Source organism: Neophocaena asiaeorientalis, unplaced genomic scaffold (genome assembly GCF_003031525.2).
Source record: "Neophocaena asiaeorientalis asiaeorientalis breed wild unplaced genomic scaffold, Neophocaena_asiaeorientalis_V1.1 scaffold151, whole genome shotgun sequence".
NCBI classification, from domain to species: Eukaryota; Metazoa; Chordata; class Mammalia; order Artiodactyla; family Phocoenidae; genus Neophocaena; species Neophocaena asiaeorientalis.
This window is the reverse complement of record NW_020175490.1, coordinates 350,239-362,405: the sequence shown is the minus strand read 5'-3', so window position 1 is coordinate 362,405 and position 12,167 is coordinate 350,239. Positions and strand designations below refer to the sequence as shown.

At 34.7% G+C, this 12,167-nt stretch overlaps 1 protein-coding gene across 1 annotated transcript in view; it reads right to left on the bottom strand.

Moving 5' to 3' along the window:
• Positions 1 to 12,167, bottom strand: part of DYNC2H1 (dynein cytoplasmic 2 heavy chain 1) — a 369,596-nt gene that overhangs the window by 236,333 nt on the left and 121,096 nt on the right. Inside the window, exons 56-59 of the mRNA XM_024768920.1 lie at positions 8,104 to 8,217; positions 7,344 to 7,504; positions 6,263 to 6,386; positions 5,323 to 5,444 (exon numbers count right to left, since the gene is read on the bottom strand). Of these exons, the coding sequence (XP_024624688.1) occupies positions 5,323 to 5,444; positions 6,263 to 6,386; positions 7,344 to 7,504; positions 8,104 to 8,217 (521 nt within the window). The remainder of the gene's footprint in view (positions 1 to 5,322; positions 5,445 to 6,262; positions 6,387 to 7,343; positions 7,505 to 8,103; positions 8,218 to 12,167) is intronic.

The following is a 12,167-nucleotide window of genomic DNA, read 5'->3' as shown; positions in this document are numbered from 1 at the left end:
GAATCATCCTCAATTTACTTTATACCAATGTTTTACAGCTTTCAGCATATATGTCTTTCACCTCCTCAGTTAAGTTTATTCCTAGGTATTTTACTTTTTTTGACACGATTTTAAACAGGATTTTTTTTCTTTTTTTGCTTTCTCTTTCTGATATTTGTTAGTGTAAAGAAACACAACAAATTTCCATGTATTAATCTTGTATCCTGCTACCTTTCTGAACTCATTTATTAGTTCTAATAGATTTTGTGTGGAGACTTTGGGGTTCTCTTTATAGAGTATCATGTCATCTGAAGTAGTGACAGTTTTCAATCTTTCCTTCCAATTCGTAAACCTTTTACTTCTTTTTCTTGTCTGACTGCTGTAGTTAGGTCTTCCACTACAATGCTGAATAGAACTGGTGAGAGTGGATATCCTTGTCTTGTTCTTGCATTTACCGGGAAGCCTTTCAGCTTTTCACCATTGAGTATTATGTTGGCTATGGGTCTGTCATAAATGGCTTTTATTATGTTCAGATATGTTCCCTATATACCCATTTGGGTGAGAGTTTTTATCATGAATGGATATTGAACTTTGTCAAATGCTTTTTCTGCAGCTATTGAGATGATGATGTGGTTTCTGTCTTTGCTTTTGTTAATGTGGTGTATCACACTGACTGATTCACATATTTTGAACCATCCTTGTGATCCTGGAATGAACCCAGCTTTATCATGGTGTATGATCCTTTTCATGTATTGTTGGACTCAATTTGCTAATATTTTGCTGAAGACTTTTACGTCTAAATTCATCAAAGATATTGGCCTGTAAATTTCTTTTTTTGTAGTGTCTTTGTCTGGTTTTGGCATCAGGATAACGGTGGGCTCATAGATTGAATTTGGAAGTGTTCCCTCCTCTTCAATTTTTTGGAATAGTTTTAGAAGGACTGGTATGAGTTCTTCCTTGTATGTTTGGTAGAATTTCCCAGTGAAGCCATCCACTCCAGGGCTTTTGTTTGCAAGGAGGTTTTTTTATTATTATTATTACATATTCTACTGCACTTCTAGTGATCAGTCTGTTCAAGTTATCCATTTCTTCTCGACTCAATTTTGGCAGGCTGTATGTTCCTAGAAACTTGTTCATTTCTTCTAGGTTGTCTAATTTGTTAGTATAAAACTGTTCATGGTATTCGTATAATTTTTTGTATTTCTCTGGTATCAGTTGTTATTTCTCCTCTTTCATTTATTATTTTATTTATTGGAGTCATTTCTCTTTTGTTCTTGGTGAGTCTCTCTGGAGGTTTGTTGATTTACCTTTTCAAACTACCAGCTCTTGGTTTTATTGATCTTTTCTATTATTTTTTATCTCTTATTTTATTTATTTCCCCTTGAACTTTATTATTTTGTTCCTTCTGTTAACTTTGGATTTTGTTTATCCTTCTTTCTTATTCATTTTGGTGGTAGGTTAGGTTGTTTGAGATTTTTCTTGTTACTTGAGGAAGGCCTGTATGTCACTATAAATTTCCCTCTTAAAACTGTTTTGCTGCATCCCACAGATTTTGTAAGGTTGTGTTTTCATTGTCATTTGTCTCAAGGTATTTTCTGATTTATTCTTTGATTTCATTGTTGAGCCACTGTCTTTTTAGTAGCTTGTTGTTTTGTCTCCATGTGTTTGTTCTTTTCCTATTTTGCTTTCTGTAGTTTATTTCTAGTTCCATACCACTGTGGTCAGAAAAGATGCTTGAAATAATATCTATCCTCTTAAATTTGTTGAGGCTTGTTCTGTGATCTAGTATGTTATCTATCCTAGATAATCTTCTATGTGAGCTTGAAAGGAACATGTATTCTGTTTTTGTTTTGGATGTAGTGCCCTGTAGACATCAATTAAGTCCAACTGCTCTATTGTATCATTTAGGAACGTTCTTGCCGTATTGATTTTCTGTCTGGATGATCTGTCCATTGATGTCAGTGGGGTGTTAAAGACTCCTACTATTATTGTATCATTGTCAATTTCTCCCTTTATGTCTTCTAGCATTTGTTTTATATACTTAGGTGCTCCTACAGTACAAGTGTAATATCCTCTTCTTACATTGATCACTTTATCATTATATAATGCCCTTTTTCTTTCTTTATGGCTTTTGTTTTAAAGTCTATTTTGTCTGATAGGAGTATTGTTACCCCCACTTTCTTGTTGTTTCCATTTGCGTGAATTCTCTTTCTCCATCGCCTTTCAGTCTATGTGTATCTTTCATCCTGATGTTAGTCTTCTGAAGGCAGCAAATTGTAGTTTCTTGGTTTTTTCCTCCAATCTGCCACTCTGTCTTTTGATCAGAGCATTTAGTCCAGTGACATTTAACGTAATTATTGATAAGTATGTATTTACTGCCATTTTAATCCTTGCTTTCCAGTTGCTTTTGTAGTTCTTCACTGTGCAGTTTTTTTTTCCTTTGGCAAGGGGAGGGGGTTGATGTTTTTCTTTTGTAGTATGCTTGAGTTCTTTCTTTTTGGTTTTGGTGAATCTATTGTACGTTTCTGATTTGAGGTTACCATGGAGTTCAAGTATGTTGACCCATAATTATATCTATTTGCTTTAAATTGATAGTCATTCAAGTTCATATTTTTTAAAAATCTACATTTTTATACTCCCCTCCCCTACATTTTGTGATTTTGATATCCTATTTTATATTGTCATGCTTATCCTTTTACTGTTAATTGTAGTTAAAATTACTTTCACAATTATATTATTATTTTTTAATCTATGTATTGGTTTTTAAAAGTGATCTTGAATCCTTTTATATATTTGCCTTTCCTATTCTGATTTTCCCTTTCCTACAGATTCTTGCTTCTTTTCTATTTAGAGAAGACCCTTCAATATTTCTTTTAGGGTAGGTTTAGTATTGCTGGATTCTTTTAGTTTTTGCTTCTCTGAAAAATTCTTTAGCTCTCCTTCTATTCCAAATGATAATCTTGCTAGGAACAGCATCCTAGGTTGCAGGCTTTGCCCTTCAGCACTTTGAATATATCATGCCATCCCTACTAGCCTGTAGAGTTTCTGCAGAGAAATAAGCTGATAGCCTTTTGGTGGTTTCCCCTGTAACTAAATCTTTGTTTTTCTCTTGCTGCCTTTAGAATCCTCTCTTTAACTTTTGCCATTTTAATTAATATATGATTTAGTGTGGGTCTGTTTGGGTTCATCTTGTTTGGGACTCTCTGTGCTTACTGTACTTGGGTATCTGTTTACTCCTTTAGGTTTGAGAAGTCTTCAGCCATATTTTCTTCAAATACATTTTCAACCCCCTTCTCTCATCTCCTTCTGAAACCCCTGTTATGCATAGGTTAGCATGTTTTATATTATCCCATAGATCTGATATGTTGATTTCATTTTTTTTTTCATTTGTCTTTCTGTCTGCTGTTCTGATTGGGTGATTTCCATTATTCTATCTCCAGATCACTTATTTATTCTTTTGTGTCATTTAGTCTGCTATTCATTGCTTCTAGATTGGTTTTATCTTGGGAATTGAATTGTCTATTTTTGATTGGCTCCTCTTTATAGTTTCTAGGTCCTTGTTACAGTGATCTGTGTTTCTATCGATAATCTTTCTTAATTCAGTTAGCATTTTTATTACCTCCTCTTTGAATTCAGGGTCTAGTAGACTGCTGCATGGTCTGTTTCATTATTTGTTCTTACAGGGGATTTATCTTGTTCTTTTAATTGGAAGTAGTTCCTCTCCCTTTTCATTTTACTTAACTTTCTTTGTCTCTATGAATTTAGCAGAAACAGTTATCTGCTGTGGTCTTGAAGGGGTGTTTTTATGTGGGAACATCACTGTGTAGACTGTGTGAATCCAATATTTTTGGTGTGAGGGCTGGTTTCAGTTGGACGCCAGCCACATCATTCTTCAGGGTGTGTGGGCTATTATCCCCTTGATAGGTGGTATGGCTGGTGTTGTAGCATCTAGAGCCTGTACAAGATGTGAGGTGGGACTTTTTCTCTGCTCCATGGCTGTCAATGACCTGTCAGGGGTGAGGTCTGCTCCCCAGTTGTTGGAGTAGAAGCCCTGATGGTCAGGCTCAATCAGTTTCCACTGTCCATGAGTTCAAGTCCTGCCCAAAAGGAGGTGATTGCTGAAGCAAGTAAGGCCCATGCAGTCACAGAGGACCTATGCATCACCCGTGTAGGCATTCACGTTTCTGCTCAGAAGCAACCCAAGGTTGAATCCCTTTCTCTGCTGTGTTCATCTGAGATCTAGTGCAAGGCTATGGTCTGAAGTAGGCTGGGGCTGACGGCTGGGACATTGTGGCTGCAGGAATTGAAGTGACTGCACTGCCACCAGAGATCTGGGCTGCCTCTGTGGCAGTGTTCTCACAGGACCTGTCTGCCCCAGATCTACTGCTAAGCTGTGGTATGGAGTGAGTGGAGCCAGAGCCAGGGTGCTCTCACTGGGAGATGAAAGGCTCTGTACTCCTGAGCATGCTGATGACAACTGCTACCATCCCACCTGGACCACACCCCAGTCCCTTGGGCTGTGTCTCTCTCAAGGCCTGTCTGCCTGAGCTTCAGTGCTTAGTCACTGGGCATTTCTGTGGCACTGCTCATGTGCACACTGACAATGGCCTCCATGGCTCCACCGGATCATACCCCAGCCTCCCCAGTCTGTCTCTCCATAGCTAGACCGAGTCTGTGTGCAAATCTTGCATCAGGGATGCAGTGAGTGGGCCTGGGTTGCTTGCCCATTAGGATTGGGAAGTGGTAAGGCAGCACCCACTAATGCAAAACTCTCTCGACCCTGATTGTTAGCAAGCCAGCATGCGAGCACTCCTCACAAGTAGAGTCTAGGCTTTTCCAGCCCTTCTGTCTGTCTCAGTAGATTTCCCAGCAGGCGAGGGGGACTTTCTCTTCCACGCAGGAGCCCAGGACTGGTATGCCCAGTGTGTGGCTCAACCTCCTCGCTCTTCAAGTCAAGGGTCCACCCATATAGAACTTCTCTTTCTTACAGATCCTTCCTAGGGGCTCAGTTCCTGACCAAATGCCTTTTTTTTCTGTCCTACCCAATTATGTACAGATCTTCCTTGCAGCTTTAATTGTACAGTTCTTCTGCCAGTTTCTAGTCAGTTTCCCATGATAATTGTTCCACATGTAGATGTATTTTTGATGTGTTTGTGAGGTGAGGTGAGCTCCACATCCTCCACTCCATCATCTTGATCTACATTCTTAATTTGTATTTAAATGACTCAGTGTTGTCAGCTGCCTTTTTAGATACAGACAAGAAATAAATCCTAATAATATAACTAGGCCATCAGATTGATGAAAATAAAGGTTAGAACTATTTATATTTTATGTTTCACTTACGATTCTAATCCTGCCTGTTCAGTTTCCAAAGGCTGAATTCGTTCCAAGACATGGGAGTACTGGACATTGGCTTTAACCCAGGCAGCTAAAGGAGCAGCTGCGGTACTGGCACGCTTGGCATTCTGAAAAATACATCAGAAATTATTCCGCATCCTAACTTAATTTCAAATAAAGGCAAAGTTAATTCTAGTGTATTTTCTTTAAGCATTTGTTTAATAACTTATCCTGAATAATGAAGTTTTTGGTTTATAGCAAAAATAAAGTGAATTGCTATTTTGATTAAGTGAAAAATACATACACTATTTTTTCTTAAGAATAAATCTTTTTGAACCACATACAATCTTTAATATAATGACATTTTATTGACAAAAGTAATTATTAGCCACGTTTAAAATGAATACATGTGCCGTCCACAACGATGTTCAAGCACCAATTCTTTCTCTTCAATATACAAGATAGATCTTTATTAGATAAAAGCAATTTTCAAACAATTGCTATTGGTGTCAAAGAAGAAGTACATGACATTTTGAATAAAGGATATAAAAAAGACCAGAATCATGGAATTTAAACTGTTCGCTGAAATTATATATAAGTATCCCAAGAGAGATAACTGTTATTATATGACAAGTATACTAGAAGAAATAAAAGCATACAGGCAAGTTGGAAGTTATGACTAGTTAGGAACTTACCACTGACAGCAGATCATAAGATTCAAAAACCACTTAAGATAATAAACCTTCCCCCAACTCTCTAGATTCTATAATAGTTTACCTAATTCTTCTGGTAAATGCTTCCCAGCTATAATACTTACAACTTATTATAATGAACTTTTAGTTTTTAGGTAAACTAAACAATCAATAATGATAAATCATCATATTTTGACAAGGAGAATATTATATAGTATGGAAAGGGAATTTATGGCACAACTGTTAAAAATTACCTTTGGATCAAAAGATCCTTTATTTTTAAAAAGAAGTTCTTCAACACTCTCTCTTATTTCCTTTGGAATATTTCGTGCATCAAAGGTTGCTATGTCTTCTCTCACACCTCTCTTTGCAAGGAAACTGAAATTAAAGCATAGTACTTCAAATAAGGCTAAATAAAGTTTGCTATTTTTAACAAAATTATCAATTTAACAAAGTGGTGTATACAATACTTTTAATCTATTAGTTAACCAAAAAATAGGGTACTTTTAAAGTACTTAAGCTTCTAAAGTACCATTCGTCATTTTTTATAGACGAGGATCTCCAGAACGATGCACAACAGTTTTTCTAATGTTCTGTGAATACACTGAAGCAATAAAATGAAGGAATTATAATCTTGAACTCTACCCAAATCCCTTTTTGTGAACCCCTGGGTACTAATACATTCTAGGATATGCAAGAAAATATTCTGACTCCTTTATAAGAAAGATTTTAAAGTGCTCCCTCAATCTAAATCTTCTCTCCCATTTCAGATAGAGAAAGAACTCTACTATCAACCTAAGTCCTAAAATGGAATTGAACAACAGCACAAACCACAATACCATTGTTATACTGTGAAACCTAAAGCTGCATAATTGCATATTGAGTTAATAATCAGCCTTTTCTCTTCCAGTTTACATCACTCTTATATAATTTATGGGGCTCTCGCCTGCTCCCTGTGTCTCTCTGTCTCTGCCAAGAATCCAAGATTCTTTTTGAGAATAGTGACTATATTTATTTCATCAGTAAATCACAGTAAACACAATGCTCTATACTGGGTGAGGACCAAATAAATATTTGTTTATTAAGATGTTCTTAAAAACTTTAAGGCATTCCTGTTTTCCTTTGACACTTTTAACAATCACTTATAGAGAAAGGAAAATATAGATCTTGATATATGATTACATAGACCATCTTGAAATATCAGGGGAAAGTGTGTAACCAGGTAGGTACTTAGATGAAATTCAGTTTGAGAAGCAATATAAGAAATATTTAAAAATACGAAAGAATGTATAATTCATTGGTGAAATAACATTTTTCACAAATTCAAAAACTTACCTTTTCATGCTCACCCAAGATGTATCAAAGATACCCATTATTCTTAAAACTCCTTCAAGAATGTCCCTGATTACATCAGGTGGCATACGCAATGAACGAATTTCTGAAAGAGATTCTGGCTTAATGTTTCCAACTGCTAGTTTAGCTTCATTGACTAGAGGCTAGAACACGAAAAGGGCATTTTTACTTTCAAAAAATATATATGAAAAAAATCACTAACTCTTTACAAATAATGTTTTATTGTCATTTTATTAAAAATGACTCTAGTTATTAATATCCATTCTCTTCAAATATCAAAATGCCCTGAAACACACAAAAAGTACAAAATGTTCAAATTGAGAAAGTAAGAGTTTCTTCTCACCATAACTACAACAGTCTAATTTGGAAAATCTAATTTGTTTTGAGACAATTTGCCATTTTCAAGAGGCTCTTTATATGCTAAGACTTGTTTGCTTATTTAATCAAGTCTCAAGAAAAAAAGCCTAAGAGTTTATCTTAATTTATCTACAAAATATTTTTTCCTCTACAGTCAAAACAACATGGTTCACACAAAACAAAGATTATTTTTAACAACCATCAGTTAATTTGCTTACTCCTCCTAGCAGATTTTCCTTCCTGCTTCTCTTTTATAAATAGTATTGAGTGAAAGCCACATTGATAATACTATTAGAAAGTGACTTATGCTTTAAACTCCTATGTAAAGTTGGTAATCAAAAATGTAAATGGCTCTTACACTGTTTCTTTTTTTTTTTAAACTTACCTGTACTTCTTTTAATTCATCATCAATTTTGTTTTTCCTTTCTTCAATTTTAATGACTTCTTCTGCTATTCTGTGTTTTAGTCTTTCAAGTTCTGTCTTTTGTTCACTAGCATCCTACAGGAATATTTAAATAGCATTCCAATCAATTTTAATGCACTCAACATTTAAAAGCATGATACCAAAAATGTTATTTTAAAATAGCACTTTCTATTAAATGCTTTTCTAATATTAATTGGCATAAGAGTTTCTAAAATGCCTAGGAAACTGATGATATAAATTACTTTATGTTTACTATTAAGAAGTATGCTTTATTTATTTTTTTCTGAATAGCAAAGTATTAAATGCTTACTATTTAAAAATCAAACATGTCTGAAATGCATAATTTAGAAAATGATCATAATAATACACATTTAACACTTGTAACAACCCTGAGATAAATATTATTATGCTTATTTCATAAATAAGAAAACTGAAAATAGAAGTCTTCTATAATTCTAATAGTAGAATACTAATAATTCTTAGAGACAATCTATAGTATATTAGAAGTTTGTTTCTAGACTTTATTTTAGACAAAAATTAATTGAGGGCTTCCCTGGTGGCGCAGTGGTTGAGAATCTGCCTGCTAGCGCAGGGGACACAGGTTCGAGCCCTGGTCTGGGAAGATCCCACATGCCGCGGAGCAACAGGGCCCGTGAGCCACAACTACTGAGCCTGCACGTCTGGAGTCTGTACTCCACAACAAGAGAGGCCGCGATAGTGAGAGGCCCACGCACCGCGATGAAGAGTGGCCCCCGTTTGCCGCAACTAGAGAAAGCCCTCGCACAGAAATGAAAACCCAACACAGCCATAAATAAATAAATAAATAAATAAATAAATAAATAGCCAAGCATTTAAAAAAACGAGCAGGCTTTAAAAAAAAAATTAATTGAAATCATGACACAATAATATGGCAAATATATGAACAAAAATTAGTAAAGATTCAAAGAACACTAAATGATATATTAACACATGACCTCTTTGCTCATGAATACAAAAATCAAGGGTCTCACATATATAAAAATGGATGAACATTATGAATGTTTGTGTCTGACTTATTTATTTATTATACTATAAAAAAAACCAAGGGAAAAAATTTGTCAAGAAACCTTCCAAGAATCGTAACAACAGTGATTCTCAACCATATTATAATCATTCAAGGAGTTTAAAAACTAATGCTTGGCATCCTCTCTAGACTTATTGTGGTAATCATGTCACATTATATACATATACAGAATCATTGTACACCTGAAACTAATATTGTGCTATGAGTCAATTATATCTCAATTAAATCAAAAAAAGAAGAGACCAGAGAGTTTTCTTCTCTCTCTCTCTCCCTTCCTGAACTGGAATAAATTTCTGTTGTTTAAACCAACAACAAGAACAATACTAACGCCTTGTGTCCTATTGCCAATATATTGATTCTTCAGGTACCTGACACGTGAGCGCAATTGATATCTTCTATGTTCCACAAGCATTTCTACCTGTGTATCTCTGCTACCGCTCCTCAACAGGGAAAGTTCTTTTCTCCATCTCCACAATATCAAAATCACCCTTACAGGCCCAATTCACGTGCTTCGTGTTTTATTAAACTATTCCAATTGTAAGTTATATCTATTCTGAGTGACTACAGCATTTAGTGTGTTCTTTCCTTATGTCACAAACCTAGAGTTGCTAGCTTTAAAAGTTGTATGGTTTGGTATTTAAGCTGTCTCTCCCTACCATACTTATGTATAAAATAACAAACAGAAATGTCTCCAATTTATAGTTGAGCAAAATTATTAACTTATAATACAAGATGCAGAGTTATTCTTCTGGGTCTCTACTAAGTAATACAATTAGCTACAGTCTTAGAAATACCTCTTCCCAGAACAGTCCAGAGAAAAGAATAGCATAGTACTCAATGTATCTTAATAATGTTCACTAGTTTGAAGGTACATAGGCACAGGGAGTGCTGAATATTTTCCTTTTGTAAATATATAGTTATCAATGATATTATTCTTTATGAAGCTTTTACATTTTTCAAATTACTCTTTAAAGGTAAGAAATTTAAAGGCGTTCCAATCGCAGCAACAGAAGCTAGGAGAATACGGAACGATGCCTTCAATTTCCTGAAGGGAAATAAAAGTATTTGATAGATATTCTTAACAATAAAAATGACTAGCTGCTTCAGATAAATATTTATATTACTTGGGTTCTAAAATTCCTTGATAAAAAATTATGCTCAAGTTTTACAGTATGAAAATTAAATTTATTATCTGATCTATTACTTCCAGGTCAGGCAGTCCATAAATTTATCTTGTAAACACTGAATGTGTATATAATCATCAATTATCTGCAAATGTTATTGCTTTGAAGATTTTCCATCTGCCAAGGAATTTATTTTGACATGCCAGGTGAAATCTTTTGCTTATGCCATTCAAATCAGTCCAGATCTTCTCCTCTTGAGAAGTTCACAATAAACAAACCTCCCTTCCACGCTCAGATTTTCAATGAAGATGACCAAACATGAAAAGAAAGCTTTTTTTGTGAATAACTAAGAATTATTCTTTAACTGAGAATAAAGCAATCATGTAAGAAAAATAATAATAAAACATATTCAGAAGAAAAAAAATATTCAGGAAAAATAAAACTTCATAAAATATCCTCTGAGAGCTAGTTGGAGATACTGCAACAATGAGACAATAACAAATAAGGACACTACTGCCAAAAGGAAACATCTAGAGATTTTTTTAAATCTCCTGAGAAATAATTTAACAGAAATGAAAAACTCAATAGGAGGGTTAAAAAATAAAGTTGAAGAAATTTTGAAGAAAGTAGAGCACATAGAGAAGAAAAAAAGTGAGAAAATATTAAGAAAATTAGAGAACCAGACCAGTAAGCCCAAAGCCCAAATAATAAGAATTCTAAAAAGCAAGAACAGAGAAATAAAGGAAAAGGATTTATCAATAGAATAATTTAAGGAGATTTCCCAGAACTGAAGGAGATAAATTTTCAGGTAGAAAGAACCCACACTGGACACAGTAGATGAAAATAAACCTAAACCAAAGCAAATCACCACATCTTTCAGAAAAATGGAAACAAAGATCTAAAATAGATTCCAAGTGAGAAAATAAAAAACAACAAGTCACCCCAAAACAGATCAGGAATTAAAATAGCTTTGAGTGTTTCAATCACAACAATGGAATCTAGGAGAAAATGGAACAATGCCTTCAAAATCCAGAATACTATTCCCAGCACACAACCAACCAACCAACCAAGGACAGAGAAGAATGTTCATATATGTGAGATCTCAAAATTTATCGCCCATGTATCCTTTCTCACAAAGCTTTTGGGGATAGGCTCCACAGAAACGAAGGCGTAAACCAAGATGATAAAGAATGATCTCAGGACAGCAGCTGTAACCAGGCAAAAAATGAAACAAGCCAGAAGGCTCTAGGAGAGAATGCTGCAGGTGGCTGATGAAAATTAAAAAATAGCTGAGGGCTTGTGAAGTCTTCACAGAATATTTAGAACACATTTTTAAATACGCAGTTTATGGAGTCATACCACTCCCCTTCCCAACTATCAGAAGTTTGGAAAAAAGGTTACTCTTCTGAGAAACTCAGTCAAAGAAGCTCTGGATTTGTAATTACCAGGCTAAGCACTACAAAGCTAAGGGCTAGAATGAGGTCTCATACTAAAAAATAAGAGGATTACATTTCCTTGCTGATTAATGATGTTGAGCATCTATCTTTTCATATATTTACTGGCCCCTTTATAAGTCTTTTTTCATGAAGGGCAGGTTCAAATCTTTTGCCTATTTTTAAATTGTATTGTTAGTTTTATTAGTATTGAGTTGTAATCACTTCTATACATGCTGGATACAAGTCTTTTATCAAATACATGTTTGTAAATATTTTCTCCCAGTCTGTGACTTGCCTTTCATTTTCTTTGGAATTTATTTCAAAGAGCACAGGTTTTAATTTTGATAAGATCCTATTTATCATTTATTTTCTTCTTCTATTTTGGTATCATATCTAAGAAAG